The 21,487-nt window shown below is 54.4% G+C and overlaps 7 protein-coding genes across 7 annotated transcripts; 3 read left to right on the top strand and 4 right to left on the bottom strand.

Moving 5' to 3' along the window:
- Positions 1 to 1,346: 1,346 nt before the first annotated feature.
- On the bottom strand, positions 1,347 to 3,056 carry UMAG_03221 (uncharacterized protein; the record flags this gene model as incomplete). Its single annotated transcript, XM_011391349.1, has 1 exon — positions 1,347 to 3,056. The coding sequence occupies one exon, from the start codon at positions 3,054 to 3,056 to the stop codon at positions 1,347 to 1,349; it is 1,710 nt and encodes a 569-aa protein (XP_011389651.1).
- Positions 3,057 to 3,693: 637 nt separating this feature from the next.
- On the top strand, positions 3,694 to 4,707 carry UMAG_03220 (uncharacterized protein; the record flags this gene model as incomplete). The annotated part of the gene is made up of 1 exon (XM_011391348.1): positions 3,694 to 4,707. The coding sequence occupies one exon, from the start codon at positions 3,694 to 3,696 to the stop codon at positions 4,705 to 4,707; it is 1,014 nt and encodes a 337-aa protein (XP_011389650.1).
- Positions 4,708 to 4,871: 164 nt separating this feature from the next.
- On the bottom strand, positions 4,872 to 5,633 carry UMAG_10646 (uncharacterized protein; the record flags this gene model as incomplete). Its single annotated transcript, XM_011391495.1, has 2 exons — positions 4,872 to 4,972; positions 5,066 to 5,633. The coding sequence occupies 2 exons, from the start codon at positions 5,631 to 5,633 to the stop codon at positions 4,872 to 4,874; spliced, it is 669 nt and encodes a 222-aa protein (XP_011389797.1).
- A 438-nt stretch (positions 5,634 to 6,071) lies between these two features.
- Positions 6,072 to 9,155, bottom strand: UMAG_10645 (uncharacterized protein; the record flags this gene model as incomplete). The annotated part of the gene is made up of 1 exon (XM_011391494.1): positions 6,072 to 9,155. The coding sequence occupies one exon, from the start codon at positions 9,153 to 9,155 to the stop codon at positions 6,072 to 6,074; it is 3,084 nt and encodes a 1,027-aa protein (XP_011389796.1).
- A 1,111-nt stretch (positions 9,156 to 10,266) lies between these two features.
- UMAG_03218 (uncharacterized protein) lies at positions 10,267 to 11,136 on the top strand (the record flags this gene model as incomplete). Its single annotated transcript, XM_011391347.1, has 1 exon — positions 10,267 to 11,136. The coding sequence occupies one exon, from the start codon at positions 10,267 to 10,269 to the stop codon at positions 11,134 to 11,136; it is 870 nt and encodes a 289-aa protein (XP_011389649.1).
- Positions 11,137 to 12,274: 1,138 nt separating this feature from the next.
- On the top strand, positions 12,275 to 13,255 carry UMAG_10644 (putative septin CDC10; the record flags this gene model as incomplete). Its single annotated transcript, XM_011391493.1, has 1 exon — positions 12,275 to 13,255. The coding sequence occupies one exon, from the start codon at positions 12,275 to 12,277 to the stop codon at positions 13,253 to 13,255; it is 981 nt and encodes a 326-aa protein (XP_011389795.1).
- Positions 13,256 to 13,472: 217 nt separating this feature from the next.
- On the bottom strand, positions 13,473 to 20,705 carry UMAG_03216 (putative 1-phosphatidylinositol 3-kinase; the record flags this gene model as incomplete). Its single annotated transcript, XM_011391346.1, has 1 exon — positions 13,473 to 20,705. The coding sequence occupies one exon, from the start codon at positions 20,703 to 20,705 to the stop codon at positions 13,473 to 13,475; it is 7,233 nt and encodes a 2,410-aa protein (XP_011389648.1).
- Positions 20,706 to 21,487: the final 782 nt, after the last annotated feature.

Raw genomic sequence — 21,487 nt, 5'->3', positions numbered from 1 at the left:
CTATGCCTCGCCAGCTTCAACAATGAAAACCTCATCCGATTGGCCATCGTACACCAATTTGTAGCCGTGCTACGACAAGTACCACAAGCATTGTAAGGCTGAGGCTGAGGCTGGCCTTTCAGGTAGCGAGCCCAAGTGGCCCTGCTATACCATGTGGTACGGAGACACGTCCACTGCCAACGCTACTGTGACCAACAGCAAGACTAAGCCGTGCGACTTTTTCCTCGTCAAGAACGAAGATAAGATTGGTAGACTATTGATTCGACACCTCTACACCGTGTGCACGATGCGAACGGGAAAGGTCATGTTGGGAGTCACCTATCGCCTGTCATAGCCCTAGCTCATACTCTGTGACATGTATAACATTCCGTGAATGCGCACATTGCAACCGGATTCCACGCTTCGCAAAGACTGCCTGTATTCACGATTGGTCTTTTCATCTGCCTGACCTGTCTTACTATATTCCTCTGTTCTCTAATAGCTAGTACGAATGCACTGAATCAAGATCGCTCCCGCACGTGTCAAAACCGGTCTCTATCTTCTCAGACAATTTCATGTCAGTTGCTGATATGCAGTCTAGCTCTCTGTACCCTCCGATACCTCTGTTCAAACAAAGGGCAGACTTTGCTTCCGGACCTCAACCATCATGCTCGACGTGAATGTGGATCCACTTGGCATGACAGAACTTTGTCGGAGTTTCGTCAGAGTGCTTTGTGTCAAGGTCCCTATCCTTTCCGTCTTGATCAGAGACCCAAATCCTCCAACGCTTGCCGCCGTCGCCACGGCCGAGTATGATTTTGAAGCAAGAAGTTGGCGCATCCCAATCCGAGTAGATAAGATGCGTGTTCCGGCCATTTAGATAGGTGAGGCAAATGCTTGATCAACCTATGCGTGTACAGCCACCAACCATGCATGTTTTGGTTAGTTAGTGTCTTAGGGTGGTGACAAGCGTATACTCGAAATGTGGTATGGCCTATGCAGTCACTCAAAAACTGTGTACAATGTTTCAGCGGTGGTCTCACCAGGGAGCTACCCGAAATAGTACCGCCGCTGACGGCGCTGCGTACACAGACTAGTCAGAGGGTAAAGAGCGCACGGGACGTTACTGCAAAAACACGGGCGTTTTTATCTGGTTGGGCAGAAAGTAAGAGTCCCACCTCTTGCTACACGTCACACAGCAATGGGCCGATGTACAAAACGGGCCAGGCTATCGAGGAAGCCTGTTGGTGCAAATTGGACGCATTTGTAGGATGAGCAGCCATCGATGAGGAGGTGTCCTGGGTAAGCGTTGAAGTCAGGAGGCTCAGATCAAAAGGTGTGGTCTTGATTGGCGTCAAAAGCGTGTGTCATGTGACGATGCAGCAGCCAGCATATGTCCCGGTGGAAGGTGGTTTGCTTGACGAGACAGAGCATTTTGCTTCTTTGCTCGCCCTTGGGGCGTCTGTGCTTGCACAAGTAGAGGTCTGTGAGTTGACCTGTTGCATTTTGGTCGGTGAAGGTTGGACTTGCACCTTGACTGCGTTCCATTGAGCCCTCGCTGGAGCAGTGAGATAGCACTCCGGGAATGGCCACTTTGTCTCCCACCTCTTGCCCATCACATCAGCCCAGATCATCTCCGCCACCGCCTCCGCACAGCCGAAAGCCCTCGTCATCCCATGACCACTATACCCGGCTGCGATGTACTCCTTCGCGCTCCTCTTGCTCTCTCCTTCCTGCTCCTTCTCAGGCCAAGGCACAGGGCCAACGAGCGGATCTTTGGTTTTCGTATATCCCATGATCCCCGTCCACTCGCTCTCTAGATCGTCACCATATGATTCTGGGAACATCTTCTTCAAATACGGATGTAAAAAAGCTGACACTTGCGGGTTTAGCAAAGTGTCGTCTGCAACACCCCATTCTCGACCCGTTGCGTACTCACGTCCTCCACCCATGATGTATGGTGGAGAGCTGGAGTCAGTCAACGGCCGTTGGTGGCCGTATTCGTAGCCTCCGCCGGCACTTAGGCCCATGCCCCAAAGGTGTGATTGTGATAGCAAAGGTGTAACAGCTACCACTTGGGCACGTGTGGGGATGATGCCACCATCGCTGGAGCTCAGATGAGGCAAAAGGTGAGATGCATACCCGTTAGTAGCATGCACCACATATTTGGCGCGAATGTCACCTTTTGATGTCGAAGCGATGCTGTACTCTTGGTTCTGTGAAGAGACTTTGAGCACCGGTAGATCAGTGACCAAGTTGAGCACAATGTTCTTGGAAGCAGCAATTGCTTGAGCACGCTTGTAGATGACGTTGACGAGTTTACGTGGGTGCAACGTTGCACCAGGGATCTCGTAGACGGCGACGATGCCTGTGGGATTGTTCATTCGTTGATCGACTTCGTCTTTTGGCACGCGGCGTACGCATTGGACGAAGCTTTGCAGTCCGTCGTGCTTTGCCGCTTGTGCGAGCGAGTGCTCAAACTCGTCCACCTCAGCTTGCTCCACGCAGACATGCCAATTTGTGTTGTCTGTGAAACCAACTTGTTCTTCGGCATGTTCTTGAGCGATGATGCTGCGGATAGCATTGGCTGTATTTGCTTCAAAAGTGAGAATCTCTTCGACCGCCTTGGCGGACTCTGACTTGATGCCATCCGCCTGCAGGCTCGAAATGCGATCGCCAAGAAGATGGTTCGGATTCGCAGCAATGTCTGTATATGCAAGAGCAGAAGCTGCGGTCAAATGTCCGCCGTTTCGACCTGTAGCGCCTGAACAAAAGCTACGCGCTTCTATAATGGTGATCTTTGAAATACTCGGGGTGAACGGCAAGCTAGGCGGTACTGCATTGACGAGATGGTAGGCGGTCGAGACCCCGGTGATGCCCGAACCGATGATGAGAACGTCTGTTTTTTCAGGCAGATAGTCGATTGAAGCTGGCAGAGAATGATGCGGAGTGGTGGCCATCCAGTAGCTGATGGTTGCTTTATCGGAGGACGAAGGTAGGGGCGCAGGTGTTTGCGGCACATCGTCGATACCGATGGTCGAGATGTCGACATACTCTGTCGGTTCGTGCTTCCACATTGCCCTGATAGCGTTGTCTATAGCAGCACTTCAAGCTTGCTTGCGATCAGAAACTGAAGCAGAGGAGCTGATGGTCGTGCGCTACATCGAGATAGCTAGCTTGAGCCATGAGATGGAAGACGGTCTGAGCTGTCAACTCACGATTCGTGATTCACGATTGCGTGTCCATATTCTTATCAGGCTCATGCAACCATGCGTGATGTTCTCTCTGCCAAAGCCGGTTTGAATGCCGATTCAACCTAACAATCTGGCCAAATTCTTCCACTCACGACTCGTGACTTGCATTTTGCGTGTTGCGTGTGGCTCGGCAGTTACGGCCGATAGGTACAAGGAAGCAAGCAACACGAGGATTTTTCAGAACCCTGTGTGTGTGTCTCCGGCTGCTGGAATGCTTTTGCTAGCCGGAGACCAATCATGATTCACAGGACTCACTCACGACTCGAGCGCCTCGGCTGCTGTGTCCACAAACTCAAGATAAGTTTATTCACGATTTCCTTTCGTATTTCACGCTGTATTTCGTGTCCCGGAAGGGTTACTTCCCCGCGTTGGCGGCAACCATTCGCGATTCAGGATTCACGATTCAGGATTCACAATTGTAACACAGCAACCAAATCACAAATCGTGAATGCATTTCCAGATGCTTCGTCCATCTTTGCTCTCTGCTTCATCCTCCCTGCGCAGCATCCGTCGCCTTGAAACGCCATTCATCGTCGCACCTGCTTTGGCTCACGCTCAACTTTCGTTCAGACGATCTCAAGTTCGATCGCGTCACACCGTACGCAACGCCTCAACTGTGTTTGATCTCAGCAAGATTCCCAGGTACGACCCGACAAACCCGAGCGCAAACATGCAATCGTACACCCGTCAATTTCCATCGGAAGCAGCGCCACTTGTCAAGCTAGAGTTTGATGGCGCGAGCCGCATCTGGGTGCTGACCATGCTGGGCAACGAAACACCGGATAACCGACTGACGCACAAGTTGATCGGTGATGGTCTTCTGCCCGCTCTAAGACACGTTGAAGAACGCTGGAACGATATGCTCTCCTCTGGAGAATCGAGTGAAGGAGCAGCGCTCATTTCGACAGGTGGAGTGGATGCGTCGGCCAAAATCTTCTCCAACGGACTGGACTTGGAACGTGCAATGGCCGACCCGACATTCTTCGACACGCACCTCAACGCGCTCTACGAGAAACTGCTCACCTTACCGATCCCCACCATCGCGGCTGTCAACGGACATGCATTTGCAGCCGGATTCGGCCTCGCGTGTGCACACGACTACCGTGTCATGAACGCCAAACGAGGATATCTTTGCATGAACGAGATCGATTTCGGCGCGCCGCTACCACATGGACTACAGATGGCACTAGGCAGCAAGATCACAGACCAGAGGGTGATGAGAAAGATCGTGCTCGAAGGCCACCGATTCAGCGCCAAAGAGGCGTTCGATGAGGGCTTTGTTGATATCCTCAGCGACAGCCCACAGGACACGCTCGACAAGGCCTTGGAATTGGCGAACAAGCTCAAGGGAAAGGCCAAAATGAACGCTTGGGGTAGCAACAAACAGGTCATCTACGCTCAGGCGATCAAGATCATGAGGACCAGTCATGACGATGCTACTACCGCGCTGTATGCTCCCAGGGCAAAATATTAGATCTCGCTTCTCGTCTGCCCCTTTCGGTACCATAGCTTCGTTCCAATCCCATATCATCTCTGCAATCGTGTGGACGTTAAAGGCCATCTTTGATGCTTGATTTGCTGCTTTCCAATCGTGAATGACGTTTGAAGTATCATTTTGGCTTCGTGAGAAAAGAAGCGTTACATATGACAAGCCAACCCTTTGTCGTCAGTGGCACCACCCAACAGCGCGCCGCTGGAAGACAGATCGCGGTTGAACCAATAATGGCCACACGCAGCACCTGTCATTGGAGCACGAAGAATCATCAACTGGTCAGTCTTGGTCTCTCTACGTCGTGTTTCACTGTCACAATACCGGAAAGCTTGCAACTCACCGATGACGATAGCTGCAATCACGTAAGCGTTGAAAGTCATGCTTATCAGCATGAGCAGGAAGCTGATGAGGATCGATGTGGCGTACAGTGTTGAGCGCCAGGTTTGCACGATTCTTGTTGTCTCTAGCGGTTTGATCCATGGTTGACGCGTAGGCGTTAGGCTGATTGAGGTGTTGGAAGCACGACGTTTGGACATGCTTACCGAACGACGATCGCTGACTGCTGCACTGCTGCCGGAACTTGGGGCGCTTGAAGTGGGGAGTAACGACGCACGTCGTCTGTGTGTCGCTGAGAGTAGAGGTGAAGTAATTGACGCCCGTGCAAGACGTGCATCCAGTTGTCGAATGTACAGGCGCAGCCATTCATAGAGCATAGCGGCAAGAGCGATGATCACGAGCGACGTGTAGAGCGATAAAGGCGTCGTGATTCGCCACGAAGAACTGAGGATGCACAGATTCCTTGTGTCGTAGTTCCATACCATGTTCATGCTGCAAGATGCGGAGCCAGCATCCTTGCCCCCGTGGTCCATACCACCATGTCCGCCGTGATCCATACCGCCGTGATTCATGATGGTGGCAAACGTGTGATGAACTTTGCACGAAATACAACCTTCGATGCAAGATCTAGCAATCCGACGAGCGTGTACCGCTGGCGATGGGTTGTGAGTTAGACCACTCGAAAGCTGATGTCGGCTGCCCGCAGTCGTCGTCAGACAGAAACAGATGACTGTGGACAAAGCACATCAAACCGTGTTGCCAACCCACAATTCACGATTGTGGATTTGTGATTGATTTCTGATGGCTCGCTTAAGCCTCGCTCAACTTGAGCACTCCACGCTCTCCTCGTCTTTTTACGGCGCGAGTCTAGCGTTAAAAAAACGCTCTACACGCTCGAACCTTGTTGCCGCCAACCTCGTCGCCTTCTCTACCCACATAACTCATCAACTCATCACACGCATCCACAGTGTCAGCATCCGATAGATTGATGATTGTCGAGCTCAGAGTGACTAGCAAAAGTAAATCAAGTACCTCTCCAACGGAACCTTGCTGATCGGTGGATAGGCGGAATCCGGTTTGACCGTGATCTCAAACACGTTGATTCCCCTCCTCGGCAGCAGTCGAACTCTGCAGTACGAGTAGCTGATCCTGGTTGCAAATCGTTCGTCGTCCTGGTAGTCTGTACTGGCATCTTCTAGTAGCGCTGGGTCGATCGACAGTTCTGCTGAGGTCCAGCTTCCTTGCGTTTGCCGGCCGTTAAAGTACAGTTCGGGTTGCCAAGGCCACGTGAGCGAGGTTTCTCTCTTACCACCATTGGCTGTACCATTCGTCTGGGACTGTGCAGGCTTGGCAGGCGTCTCCGCATCGCCATTGGCAGACGCTGGGTCGATCGCAGCTTCCTTCTTCACTTGGTTCTCATCCACCTTCGACTTGTTCTGTCTGTACAGCATACGTAGAGGGAAATCAATGGTAATGCTCGAAGCGTTTGGCGGAATCTGAAGCGTGTGCTGCGTCGCGAGTTCATTCTTGATTTCCAGCGGTGGCACTGCCAGTGTCTGTCCGTTCGCCTCTTCGACTTCCATGCCGATCGCAAACTTGGAAATCAGAGGCGTGCGGTTTTCAAGTCCTTCAAATGCCGGTGGCTCGCGCGGCTCAGCTGGCAAAACAGCTTCTTTCCGCTTAACCGGTGGTGGAGCTTCTGAAACAATCATTCCACTTCCAAACGGCAGATGAGCGCCAGGTGGCAGCATCGGCTGCGAGGGCGAGCGGCTTGGTCCGTGCGCTTGCTGAAGCGATCTTTGCTGCTGTTCGAGAAATGCCTGTTGCTGTTGTGACTGTTGTGCTTTCTGTTGCTGTGCTTGCTGTAGCTGCTGCTGCTGTTGTTGTTGTTGTCGACGCTGTTGCTGCTGTTGTCGTTGTTGTTGCTGTTGCTGCGCCTGGTCTTGCTGTCGCTGAAGCATCTGTTGTTGTTGAAGCTGTTGCTGCATGAGTTGCTGCTGCTGCCATTGTGGGATAGGTTGGGCCGCCAGCGCAGCGGCTTGTTGCTGTTGCGTCATTTGCTCTTGCTGTTCTTGCAGAGCCTGTTTGCGAAGCATTTCTTCATGAGCTGCGATGGCGGCTTGACGTGCTGCCGCTTCGTGCTTCTTGGGACGTCCAGGGCCAATACGACGCTCCAGAAATGGATACGGGTTGGATCTGGTCGGAGTGCCCTTGCCGGGGGGGCGGCCGACGGGTCTCCTTCCCTCTGGTGTAGCGTTCGGTCGCGGGGATGGTGATGCTCCTGGCGTCCCTGGGAGCTGCATGGGTCGTGCGGGTGAGGCGGCCATGCTCATAGCAGGCATGCTTGGTGTCACGGCAAATGTAGACATGGACGGCGGCGCCATGGACATTGACATGGGCATCGACACAGGCATTGACATGGGCATCGAGCCTGGATACCCTCCTCCCATCATCATGACTGGAGCGTTCGCATTTGGGATAGGCACGACGGGAGATGGCGAGCCGAAAGCACCGGGCGAGCCTGCCGGAAATGCTGGAGTTGCAGACATGGCAGGTGATCCAGCGATACCTGCTGAACCCAACCTAGCGCGAGATGATGGCTCAGGACTGTGTGAAGCGCCAACAGTCTTGGAGACAATCATCTTGTAGGCAATCTTGTGTGCCTCGATGGTACTGTTAGCAGCAAGATGAAGAGGCAGGGCCGACTGCCTGACGTCATCCTTTTCCAGTGTGAAACCGTCCTGAATAAGAGCAGGGATAGCCTCGCGTTCAAAGTACTGACGAATCTCAGCAGCGTCTTGCCAGATGGGATGTTCGGGGGGATAAAAGGTCATGGCGTTGCTGAGCATAAGCTCGAGGTCGACAAACAGAGCGTGTGCGTTGATGTAGACTTTTCCATAGACGCGATTTTCGATGTCGCGAAAGCTGATGGGCTTAAGGATGACCTGGTAGTACTGTGGATTTTGAGCTCGACTGGGGAGTGCTTGAAAGTTTTTGACGAGGGGATAGCCACGCGAACCGATGACGCGACGAAGGTCCTGGACGAGCTGACGAAGGGTAGCTTTGAGACGCTTGCCTCGTTTGCCAGGGCGTTTGCGTCCGTCAAAGAGACCGCCTTTGGTGAGCTTGGACGAGTCGCCATCGTTGGCGTCCCAGTTATCATCGTCGTCACCATCGGCATTGGCGTCATCGTCATCTGCATCATCAGCGGCGGAACTGGGAGTGCCAGTAGCCGTGTAGGGTTGCTGGCTCTGTTGACGAGCGGGCGCAGATGATGCAGCGGGCTGCGGAGGGAGGGAAGCTGTCGAGTCTGGTGACTGCTGCTCAACGGCGTGCTGTTGAGAGGAGTTTGGCATTGATGGTAGGGACTGATCCTGCGCTTCCGATTCCTGTTGAAATTGGTCGTTGAGCTTTGCTTGCGACTTTGCAGCGCGCAATAGGATGCGCTTTGGGCGCGAAGATGTAGGCTCTTCAACGGCAACAGAAGTGGAAGCAACGGCGGGTGCAGCAGGAGTGGATGGTGGAGCAGCACTGGGTTCGGGAAGACTTTCGACAATCTGAACATATGTGATCTTGATGAGACTGTGCAGCTCCCTTGCCTTGAGCCAGACAGGTGTGTCTCGCTGGTTGTAGCGCTTGGCGTTGTTGCAGATGGTTTCAAAGTCGTGCTTGACGTCTGGCAAAGTAGGGTAGCTGCGTTGGTCGAGCTTGGACTGAATCTCTTCGAGTGCCATGGGACGCTTTATGATTTCGTAATAGTCGGGATAGTCTTGGGCGTCTGGAAGTTCGAGAAAGATCTCGTGGAGCGCATCACCGTCCACGGGATCGGTAGCTTCCATGACAGTATCCATGAGCTTTTGGCCGTATTGCGCCACCTGCTCGATAGAAAGGCTGTGGATTCTGCGCTCGATAGCGCCCATGCTGGCAATGCTGGCCATGTTTGCAGAAGCGGAAGCGGAAGCGGACGCGGACGCAGAGGCGCTAGTAGAGGCAGTAACAGCGGTCGCGTCGTCAGCGGAAGCATTACCACGAAGACGCTTGCGCAGGCCATCGACGACATTGGACGATTCGACCCCGCCGCTGCGTCTCGACATGTTCAGCTTGCTCTTTACCTTGTTGTCCTAGCTGGAAAGCAGCGAGATACAGCGCAAAGCAATGTAAGGTTTTGTGTCCGGTGCGCCCAAGGAGCTTCGGTGGGATGAAGGACTGAGGTAAAGGACGAGCTGCTTTGAAAGCTGCTGTTCTGCGTAGGCTTGTAGGACCAAGTTGGCCTGAACGAGGGAGTCGAAAGCTGAAGCTTGACGCAATGACAAGTGGAGCCCGTGTGCGGAACGAATGAGAGTGATGGAGCGAATGACGGTGAAAGCAGCGTTACACGTTGTGGTGTTTGTTGCGGACGAGCGATAGAGAAAGTGTGCGAGATGGTTTCAGCCGTAGAACGTCGCGTTGGGCAATACAGGTGTTGAAGACAGCGCTGCCTTCGAGATGAAGGGCGCACAAGTAGCAGTGTTTCGACGAAGTGTGGTCGAGGACGAGCGGGGCGTGTGTGTGAGCGCGTTAGCAAATCCCGTGATCCTTCGTGCTTCGCGAAGCGTGTTTTTGCACCTTTCATACAATCCACCACAAAGAGAGCATCCGCAATTAACATCGGCGTCGCCAACCTCATCGGCGAGATTCAGGCACAAATCGGGCTACCCGCATTGCAACGTGACAGACTGCCGAACACGGGACAGGGGGGAAACACGAGCCTAAAAACGAAAAGAGAGGGTGAATCACGAATCACGAATGCTCCGTGCTCAGACAGGAAACGTGTCAAGTCGACCTTTGACCGAGGCTGGGCGATTGGCCCGACCCACTCGTGACTAACGATTCCATTTTCAGACGTGATGAGAGCACGAGGTGGTGGCATGTGTGTTCGTTCTGGTCAGGTTCCACACCGAGCTCAGACCACCTAACCTCATTTAGCGCCAGTCGTTGTCTCTACAACATCGGAGCCATCTTGATTGCGTAGCATTGCCTGTACCTCTCCAAGATCCTCTGGCGCGCCTCTGCTCTTGCTCGTTTCCATCGTCACAAGAGTCCCATAGCAAAGCTTCTGCTCTCTTGTTCCAGCATTGCAAACAAGCAACAGCTCAAAAACGACAGTTTCGGGTCCTCTTTGATCCAAGGGCGACACGCTATCTTTGAACAAGCGCCAAGTGCAATATGGCGCCACCGGCAGACCCCTTCTCGGATCGCAATGCGCTCGACGCCAATCCGTTCGCAGACCCGTCGGTGCAGGGTGCTCTCAACGACTCTTCGCGCGTGTACGCCGGTGGCGATGATGACGTTGGCTCTACATACAAGGGCAGCACAGTCGACGAGATCCCGTCACGCGTAGAAGCCAACCGGATGGAAGAGCTTCGCCGTAGAGAAGAGGAACTCGCACGCAGAGAACGCGACCTGGACAATCGCGCAGCACACATCCAAAAGCACGGCCGCAACAATTGGCCGTTCTTCTACCCGCTCATCTATCACGACATTGCTGCAGAGATCCCACCGGACAGTCAGGCTATCATGGAGAATCTCTACAAGCTGTGGCTTCTACTGGTGTTGACGCTTGTCGTCAACATGATAGCGTGTATCTTTTTGCTCATTCAGGGAGCCTCGGACGGTGGTAAAGATATGATCTCGGGTATCGTCTACCTGCCCGTCATCACAGTAGCCAGCTTCTTGCTCTGGTACCGACCAATCTACAATGGCTTGATGAAGGAGCACTCGCTCTTCTTCTATGTCTACTTTATCTTTGCCGGCTTCCATCTGGCATTCTCGGTGTACGTGTTCTTGGGCATCCCATCCACTGGTTCGGCAGGCTTGATCAACACCATCCAGGCGTTTGCAGGACAACGGATCGTTGCCGGTATCCTGGGAGCGGTAGCTACAGCAGGCTTCGGTCTGCAAGGTTTGGGTAACCTGTGGTACTACAGGCTGATCTGGAAGCACAACAATGAAAAGGGCCATACGTTTGCGCAGGCTAAGAACGAGCTGGCTACACACGGCATGAAGGCCTACTTCACCCGTGGATCGCAGGTGTGATCCGATCACTGACGATCCCAAACGCTCTTGCTTGACTCTGAGCAAGGAAGCTCTCATTGTGCCGCCACCAGACAGTACAGCACGCACACCAAGGTTCCTTGTGTCTCCTCATACCAGTCGCACCATCTGTGTGCGTCTCAGTCTCATCTGCAGTCCGTGAAATCCCTGTACTTTTTCTCTCTCTTTCGACGAAATGTAACGATCTGATCACCTTGCATCCTGAACGAAGTGGTTATAGAGCGAAGCAGACTCGCATTCGAGAGAGAGAGAGAAGCAGCGCCGGACACAAGCACGAAGTGACAGGTGCAAAGGTCAAATCATGAAAGTTGCCACAAATCATGAATCATGAATCATGAATCACGAATCGTAAATCACGAATCGTGAATCTTCCAACGACTATCGACCGACGCACGAACAACCGAATCGCATGTTAGCTCGCCCAGATCAACACTTAATTTCTGTGGGCCACGGGCGAAGGGGCTAAATTCACGATCCACGATTCGTGATTCGTGATTATTCGTGATTCGTGATTTGCGACTCGTGAAACCATGAATTGGAATTTGAATTGTCGAATACATTCACGAGTCACGATTGGTGATTGTTATACAGTCGCAAATAGTGAATCTGCGAGGGACTAAGATGGGGATAAGAAAAGTGGAATCGTGAATGCTGGCGATTTGAAACTAAATACAGACGAGAAACACAGGAAGAACAACTTTGAGACGCATTTCAAAAGTTCGGGGGTTGCGCAGCGTGTAGGCGTTGGACGTGCGTGTGACTGCAAGGCAGAGCGCGAGCGTGTGTGTGTGTGTGTGTGTGTCTTTGGATCCAGCAGACTGTGCGAGGCGCATGAGCCATCTTTTGACCGTCTAGACGCTGCCTGTGGTTGTGCTTGTTGTCACCATCACCATCCTCGTCATCGTCATCAACGACCGGTCGCTGCGCGTCTCGATCTTTTCGCAACACGAACCGCACCATTTTTTCTCTTGCTCGATCTCTTGGCATCGTACGACGCGAAACTGTAACCGTACAGAAACAGCTACGAAAGTACGACTGGATTCGGGACTCGAACTGACCCTCAGCACCGCACAGATCCTTGCTCGTTTGCTCAGCTAGACACATCACATCGTGGTTCAGTATGACGGCGGTACTATCGCAAGATCAGGAGCACACTCCTCTGCAGTCGTACGTCGGATTCGACTCGATCACCAAACAGATCGAGTCGAAACTGCTCAAGCGCGGCTTCCAGTTTAACGTCATGGTCGTGGGTCAGACGGGACTGGGCAAATCGACGCTCATCAACACGCTGTTTGCAGCGCATCTGATCGATACCAAGGGACGATTCGCAGCGGATGAGGTGATTCGCCAGACCACCGAGATCCACCCGGTTTCGCACGTGATTGTGGAAAACGGTGTGAGGCTTCGACTGAACATCGTCGACACCCCTGGCTACGGCGACCAGGTGAACAACGACAATTGCTGGGACCCTATCATCAAGTACATCAAGGATCAACATTCGGCTTACCTCCGAAAGGAGCTCACCGCGATGCGCGATAGGTACATTGTCGATACGCGCATTCACTGCTGTCTCTTCTTCATCAACCCGACGGGTCATGGATTGCGCCCGATCGACGTCACGGTGATGAAGAAGTTGAGCGATGTGGTCAACGTGGTTCCGGTGATCGCCAAGTCGGACTCGCTCACTATGGACGAACGCGATCTGTTCAAGGAACGAATCCGTGCCGAGATGCAGTACAACAACATCCGCGTCTACCCGTTCGATAACGAAGACTACGAGGAAGAGGAACGCGAGCTGAACGAGCGCATGCGTACACTCATCCCGTTTGCCGTCGTCGGCAGCGAACGCTCGGTCGTCATCGACGGTAAACAGGTCAGGGGCAGGAAGAACCGGTACGGTGTCGTCAATGTCGAAAACGAAAGCCACTGCGAGTTTGTACACCTCCGAAACTTTTTGACCAGAACGCACCTGCAGGACCTCATCGAAACCACCGCACAGATCCACTACGAGGCCTTTAGAAGCAAACAGCTCCTCGCCCTGAAGGAGAGCAGTTCCAAACAGCAGGCGGCCCAGCAACAGCAGCCTCCCACTCAGCATTGAGCGCTCTCTTGTTTCCATCCTTTTGTTCATGTATGCACATTCTCAAATCTCCAATGTATCCTGCTTGTGCTGTTGGTATTCCCTCTTTACTGCGTGTGACGAACGACGCTTTGAGCATCGTGCATGTTGGTCTGGACTGCACACACGTCGTATTCGTGATCTGCACACAGGGTCAAGATGATGCGATCGTGAATTGCAGGATGCGCAGGGTGCGTTGTTACCAGAAGGAACACCAGCCGACGAAGGCGACACACAGATTCTCTTTGCTCGTGGCGTCCTGTACGAGGCGTTCGATCTGAGCAGCGACGCTGAGGCTTTCTGCGGGATTGAAGTCTCTGCCGCTGAGCTTGTTTTGGATGCGACGGACGACTTCGAGAGCGCGTTGGTTGCGCATGTCCTGGCCACCCGCTTGGACGGCGTTGGGTGCAGCTGCAGCTGCAGCCGTGGCGGTGGCGGTGGCGGTGGGAGGTAGAGCGATACCACCGCCCGGTGCACCAGCTGCAGGATAAAGCGCTTGGTCTTGGCGTTGGTTGGGAGCCACAGTTCCACCCGCGCCGACATTGGCCGCACCAGTGACTGCACCCGTCGCCGTACCGGAAGCAGCGCCACCTTCGGCGGCTACAGCTTCATTCTCCTTCGCATCAGGCGCCCTCTCGGCGCCATCATCCGCAACCAACCTCCAAGAAATCAATGGATCATGAACAAACGCCTCCAACAACGCCAACACGCTCTCCTTGTTGTCCCTCAGCACGCGCATCGTGTTCTCCGCGGTTACCTTGAATGTCCCCTTGATCCCGCCCACTTCCATCGCATTCACCAGCATGCGCGTCAATCTGAACGGCACCTTTTCAGGAAACTTAGGACGATGGCATGCGATCTCGAAGCAATCGCCGAAATCAATGTGCACAATCTGACCGGTCAACCGATCGAGCAACAGATTCGAAGGGTGTCGATCTCCAAGACCCAGGATGTAGCCTGCGACCGACGACACCGCCAGCGAACGCGTGTACGCCAACCGTCGCTCCAACCACGACTCGGAATTGCGCGACTTGAGCCACAACACTCGGTACAGATCTTGCCCCGGCGTGTTGTCCAACGCATACTCGAACACCTCGACCTTCTGCATGAGCGTCAAGTGGTCGTAGTCCGGCGCCATCTGAAGCATCAATCGATGCTCGATGTTGAGCAGGATCTTGTGCTGTTCTCGATACTCTTTGATGAGTACGTGCAGCGTATCCGTATTTTCCACCCAGCCCAACATGCCCGTGTTGGGCGAGAGCGGAATCACGGGGAACCGACGGATCTCGAGTCGACGCTTGTAGCTCTCCGAGTCAATCGAGAGCAGTGTATTAACCAGACCGAACAGTTGCATGACGCGTTCGTCCTGTCGCAAGTCCTCGTGACCTTTGAGCAGATATTGGTACGTCTTGCCGTCGGAACCCTTCATCTTGAGTCGACGAGGATGCTGTTTCGATGCAATGACGAGCACGATCTGCTCGAAGCGCGTGATGCATACAATCGGCTTTCCGGATTGATACGTACCGGGAACCGCCAGCTCCAAGTCTCGCATTGCCAGCAGCTTCGGTGAGACGTACTGCAGGTCGAGCTGCACCGAGTTACCCGCCGGCAGCTGCTTGGCGATCTTCTTAAAGACGTGGTAGTACAGATCCCAGGCCTGATTGAGATCCGAGATGTCACCGTACTGGCGGAAGCGTCGACCGCATTCCCTCGCTTCTGCCAGGTCGCGGCCGTGCGTCTGGGCAAATGAAGTCTCGCGAAGGGTCTCGGGGCCCTTTTCCAACGCGTCGTGGAGCGGCTCGAGTGTGGCAAACATGGCGTCGATGTTGTCCTCGGTAAAGTACAGCCGCGATGCCTCTTCAAGCCCTTCGTGCCACATCTCATGCCACAGGATCGCAACACGGATCAATTCGTTCGACACCAGTAACGCCTGCTCGACGAGAACGGGCGAGTGCTCGCGCACATTGTCCATGATCCCCATGGCAGCCTGGATACGCATATGACTCGGACTCTTGGCAGCGACCGTGAGAGGATAGACAAGCGCCTGCGGATGCGCCAGACCGACATCCGACAGCAAGTTGTGGATCAGGCGACGCACTCGTGGAGAGGGCGCAGTGATACGTGCAATAATCTGCGGAATCACCTCGAGCCACGTATCCACGATGACACTAGCAAACCCTTCACTAACCGCCTGCGAGACGTCCTCTTGATGACCATACTTGAACCATAGGGTAAGCAGGCGGAGCGTGTCTTGCAACGAGTTACCACTCGCCAACGCGATCGAGCGGAAGAAGCCCTGCACCGAAGGCACGATACTGGCAGCAATCATCTGCGGAGTGATCTGTTCATTCCTCTCCTCGTGGTGCGAGATGACCTCGAAGTTCGCCAGCGCCCAAGCGTGCCATGCCTTGTACCAGTTTCGATCGAGCTCAGTCGCTCTGCGGTAGCTCTCGATCACATTGCTGTTGTCGTCCGTGACCCAGTTCTCGCGCAACGACATCTGCCATTCGCCTTGCTTGAAGAAGCAGCGTGCCAGCAGGCGTGCAAACTCGCCGAGATGTGGCGACGACTGCCAGTCCTGCGTGACAAGGTTGCCGTGCTCGTCGACAGTGTGGACCCCAAGATCCTCAGCGAGATTGAGCGTAAACTCTTGCAGATAGCTAAGCGACTCAATTCTGGCTCCAGAAGCCCACATGAATTTCAGGTGGGCGTAGATGACCGGAGGCGGTGCTCTGGGACCAATCGGCGATCGTGGATCAGCATTCGTACGTTCCGGGCCCAGCAGCGAGTTAAGCGTCTTTTCAGCCAACACCATGCGTCCGGACTTGCGGCACAAGTTGGCAAACTTGATCCACGTTTCCGTATCGTCGGCCGGAGTGAGCACGATCGAACGCACAGAGAGGATGCGCTGCCACACCTCTACCTCGGGCTGGCAGCCTTTGAGACGCTTCATCCACGTGGAGCGAATGGTCGCCTGGCGGTCAGGCTGCTCCTTGTAGTCGAGCTTGTATGCCAGTGCCTCCTCGAGCTCGGAAAGCATCTGTGTACGAACCATGAGGTCGTATGCACGGCCATAGCTCTCGCTGATGAGAGCAGTGAGCTCCGAGTCGAGCGACTCTCGAGCCTTGGCGATCTGCTTGTTGGCCGCGGCTCGTTGCGAACGATGCGTGTGCAGGATGGCACGGTAGAAGGAGCGCTCAGATGAGTCGGAGCGCATGGCCGAAATGTAGTCGTCCATGGTGTCCCACTGACCGAGCGACCAGGCGGCAGCCGCGGCAAGCGGCGCCATATGTCGGCGGTCCTCCATGTCAGCTCTGCCCCATTTCTGCTGCACAAGGTCCGATAGGTGCTCCCATTCTCCCAAAGCATGCAGACAGCGCATCTTGCCAAAGGCGACGCCATAGTCGTCTGGGTCGAGCATGGCTTTGCGGTCGTACGCAGTCAAGGCCTCCTCCCAGCGGTGCAGCTTCTCGTACCACTCTTCGTGATGGGTGATGTCGAGATGCTCCCGAGCGTACGTGAGGGCACCGAACGCCGCATCGGACTGCTGCAACTTGGTGTTGATATCGATGAGACTTTCGACGACCTGCGGCGAAGGATCTGTGAGGAACTCGGCCTCCTTGTAGTGGAGCGCCTTTGCATAGCTGTGGAACTTGTATGCGCGGTCGCCAAGCACGCGAATGTTGATTGGCAACGCCTTGTCATCGTGCTCCATAAACTCGGCCAGATTGAGTAGCATGTGCACCACATCGCCAGGCACTTCAGGTGCATCGAATGCTGTCTCAAGCGCCTTGACTAGATCGCTCTGATACTGCTCGTACAGCTCGGTCCAGCACGAAACAAAGGCGACGTTGAAAAGGCCGTACGCCAACGCTGGGTAAACGTCTGCTAGACTTCTGCAGGCCCTCAAGGCATGGCTTGGCGATTCGCGCATGAACTCGACCGCCATCCTTCTGAGCCATTCTTGCCAGTCTTCGCTCGTCGACACTTTGGACGTATCCCAGGCTTGCTTGAGATGTTGCTGGTTGACAGTCATCTTGTTAGCCTCGGCTTGGGGCGACTCGTCGATCTTGCTCCCCAACGCATTGTCAGCCGCAGACAGGTCTTGCGGCAGGCGTTCGCCATTCAGCAGCTTGGAGACGAGCTGATCGTACGTCGCATGCTGTATACGATTTTGAATCAGCACCTTATTGACGACGGGAATAAAGATGGCGTACGAAGCGCCGAGCTGCACTACGAGCGCAGACAATGTCTCCATGACGGCGTTGCGAATGTCGCTAGTCCCCGTAGGCAGCACACGGACCAGAGGGTGGATTACGCGTGATGCATGGTCGCAGAAGCTGACTTTGCGCGACAAGTTACCTACGGTCAAGATAGCAGCACGTCGAAGCGTCTGCGACGCGTCCGGGCGCTCGAACATCTTGACGACGACCGGCAGCACCAGATGCAAGTACTCCTCGATATTCGAACCAAAGACGTAGAAGGCCTGCAGGATACGGAGCAATGTAGGCTGACGCTTGCTGGTTATCTCACCGTCGAGCGTCTGGAGCATGTTGGGCAGCAAGATAGGCAGATATGATTTGAACTCGCCTTCAAGCGCTTTCGCAACCGCCTCGACGAGCGAGACAATGGTGAGCTGGATGCTTGAATTGGGGTTCCAATTTTCCTGGACCAGCTCAAAGATGGGCTCCAGGTAGCTGCGGACGTGCTGCTTGATGATCGAGATGAGAATGGCTAGCTGCTGAAAGTAGAATTCGGACAGGCCCGTGCCACAGGTGCGGATCACGTTGAGGAAAGCTGGAATGATCTGAGGCAGGAAAGTGACGCACTTGAGACCTTGCGTCTTGAACATGTACATGATGGCCTCGATGACGGCATGATGATGTGTCGAGAGCGAAGGGTCCTTGAGGATGGTGATGAGCGCATCAATGGCGATGTTCTGGTAGTAGTCGTCGGTCGAAGTGCCGATTGCCAAAGCAAGCTCAAAGAGGTCGGTGCCGCTTCCCTTTGATGTCTCGTCTTGACCCTCGTCGCCGTTCTTCTCGAGCAGCTTGTATCTGTATGGATCCAGAGCACCAAGGATGCCCATGACACGGATCGTCTCGCGACGGACGGGCTTGGACTGCTCTGTTTTGAGGATCTTGACGACCGTGCCGAGCAGGTTTCTATACGTGAGGTATGGGTTGACGACGTGGCCAGTGTTGGAAGCGACGAGACCAAGTGTCTTGAGAGCAGCGTCCCGCTTTGCGGTGGATGAGCCAGGTGCGGTGCTTGAGAGTTGGTCGATGGCAAGACGCATGAGCTGATCGACGTTTGGCGCAAGATCCTCTCCTCCCACTTTGGCGAGTTCACCGAGACACTCCATGACTCTGGCCGCGACACCGACGCTGGGATCGTTTGCTTTGGGCAACAGCACCTCAAGCATGGGCAACGCATACGACTTGACGAGACGTTGTGAGGCACGGACGACCTCGGTCAGCAGCTTAGCAGCCTCTTCCTTGTGCCGGCTGACCGTCGAATATTCAAGCTCGGTGAGCAGCTGAATGAGTGCTTTGCGGAGGGAGGGCATGACGTAGGCTGGGTTGTGCTTTGCCAGACGCCCGATGATGACAATGGCCACCTCGCGAACCTTGAATTTTTCGTCGTTGAGCGCGATGAAGAGGGAACGGACATATTCGGATTGGGCAAGATGGCGATCAAATTGCTCCTGAGCGCCAAACTTGCTGAGCACTGTCCATCGGAGTTCTGGATCTGGATCAGCAATGCCGACGGTCATGAGCTTGTCGAGCACATCGTTGACCACCTCGATGGCGTGCATGCTGGTTTGACGGCAGATGGGGTCGTTGACGAACAAGTCGGCGCACGTCTCAGCCGCAGCTTGCCGCACGGCAGCATGGTCATCCTCGAGGTAAGGGAGCGTGCAGTTACGGACGAATTCGTTGAGAATGTGGCCTTGGAAGTCGAACCTGCCCAGCGTCTGCAGTGCGACCGTTATGGTCTCGACACCCTTGGATTCGACGGTTTGAGCGGCAACCACATCGCGACTAGCGTTGGCCGAGGGGCGAAGACTGGCGGGAGCTCCGAGCGGGCGGTAGGGTTGTCCAATCAGCGTCATGGAAAGCATGTCCAAGAGACGATCCTGTACCACCTTCATGAGTGGCGGAATTGCCTTTACGATGCCATCGAGTGCTGTGACGAGCGGGATGCTGAGGCCACAAGAGAACATGAGGTCGAGGAGGTCGTGCATGTATCGTGTGAGATGTGGACCCACTGCGGTGGCAAGGTTGCCGACACAGAGAAAGATGGGGCCTTCGGGTGGGGCGTTTTTCTTTCCGCGCATCTGCAGGCCCTCCTTGACGCAGGCCAGGACTGGCTCGATGAAAGGCTTCATCCTGGGACCCATGGCTGCAGCAACAAAGCCGATTGTTTCAAACGTCTGTGCTGACTCCTTGGGCGATCGGTCCTTTTCTCTTCGTAGTTGCTCTGTGAGAATGCCCATGACGGCTCGCAGATGCTCCTCGGCGAAATAGTGTGGGTCGTAGCGCGCCAGGACGGGGACCAGGTTGGTGATGGTGCGGCGGATCAGAGGATCGCGATGCTTGTGCAGACGGAAGACGAGCTCGCAGGCGCGCTGGAAGCGATTGCGCATGAAGGTTTTCGAGTGCTGCAGCAGCTGCTGTACAGCGAGCAGGCTTCCGTGGATGGCTTCGGGTGCGCTCATCTTGAGGCCCTTTTCGGCCTCTTCGTAGATTGACTCGAAAAAATGACTGCCCATCTGCTTTTCACGTGCAGCGATGATGCCGAGACAGGCACCCATGGCTTCTGCGGCCCCTTCTCTGACGATGACACGAACATCTCGGAGAGCAACCCAGATGCGGTCTAGGACACGAGGAACGTAGGGATGAAACTGCTGCGGCACCCTTTTTGCCATTTCACGGATGATGAGCACGGCAGCGTATCGTCCCGACTCGTTCCGATCGCCGGCTTGGAGGAAATCGAGCACACGAAGCACTTCGTATTCGATAAACTGTTCTCCGAGCGATTGACCGCCGTGGTAGGCGACCCTTCCCAAGGCGCGGGAGGCGGCGATCATGACGGAAGCATCGTTGCATGGCAAATTAGGTTTGAGGTATTGGTAGAAGCGGTAGAGACGAGCGCTATTGTCCTCGCTTTCCTGTTCGATGAGGTCTTCGATGGCAATGACACCACCAAGCTTTTCGTGAACATGCTGACTGTGCGCAAGTTCGAAGATTCTGCGGTGTAGATCGTTGTTGAACGAGGAGAGGCTGTCACCCTTGAGTTCCGAGACGACGAGTGCGACGTGCGATTTGAGCTCTTCGCCAGCTGCTTGACGTGTGGCCTCATCTCTGCTCTTGAGTCCAGCAAAGATGCGATTGAGCGCATCGCTCTGATGGGTGCCAAGGACGGACATTATGATGACGGTGATGACAATGTGCGGCCAGCTGCACCCTCGCTTGAACGAAGGAACAGTTGGGCAAAGGCTGGTGAGCCGTGTTTAGTTGACAGCCATGTCCAAAGCCTCGTCGGCGGTGGCGGCAAATGATTGCAGGTGGGTGGGTCGAGATAGAGTCTGTGACGTTGTTTGGACGAGACGCTAGACTATGCTTGCGATCCGTTGCAAAGAGAGGTAGTGCGATGCTGCGCCTCGATCGATTGGAGGCACGCCGATCGCAAGCACGCAAATGGCAGAGGCGTAGTCGAAGCTGAATCCGAAGGAGCCCTGCGCGTAGTTGAAAATGCAGATAAAGCTCCTCGCCTATTCGGTGATAAGAAGAAGGTAAAAGAGATCAGAAGAGTATTGGGGGTGTGGGTGGTATGTAGGACACGAACGTTGTCAAGCAAACGGATGCGATGCACGATGCAGCAAAAAGTGGTCCAAGCCAACCACGAACGCGGCAAAGAATAGGAAAATTTAACACTGAAATTCGCTCGCCACGCGCCACGCTCCACACTTTGGTGGCTTTGCTCTTGCGTCACAGCGTTCGTGGTTGGTCGTCTGCTCGTTTGTCATTTTCGAATATTCAGCAACTCACACCTGAGCAGCTACGCTCACGACTCATCGCTTCCAGTCCGCTCGGCCCGATGCACCCGATCACGTTGAAACTCTTCTCGCAGCTCATTGACAACAACATCAACCCGTCACACAAACCCGCTCCTCCACCACAGCACAATGCAGCAGCAGCAGCGGCAGCA

The sequence above is a fragment of the Mycosarcoma maydis genome, chromosome 8 (assembly GCF_000328475.2).
Source record: "Mycosarcoma maydis chromosome 8, whole genome shotgun sequence".
NCBI classification, from domain to species: Eukaryota; Fungi; Basidiomycota; class Ustilaginomycetes; order Ustilaginales; genus Mycosarcoma; species Mycosarcoma maydis.
The sequence above is the reverse complement of the archived record's forward strand: the minus strand, read 5'-3'. Positions and strand labels throughout refer to the sequence as shown.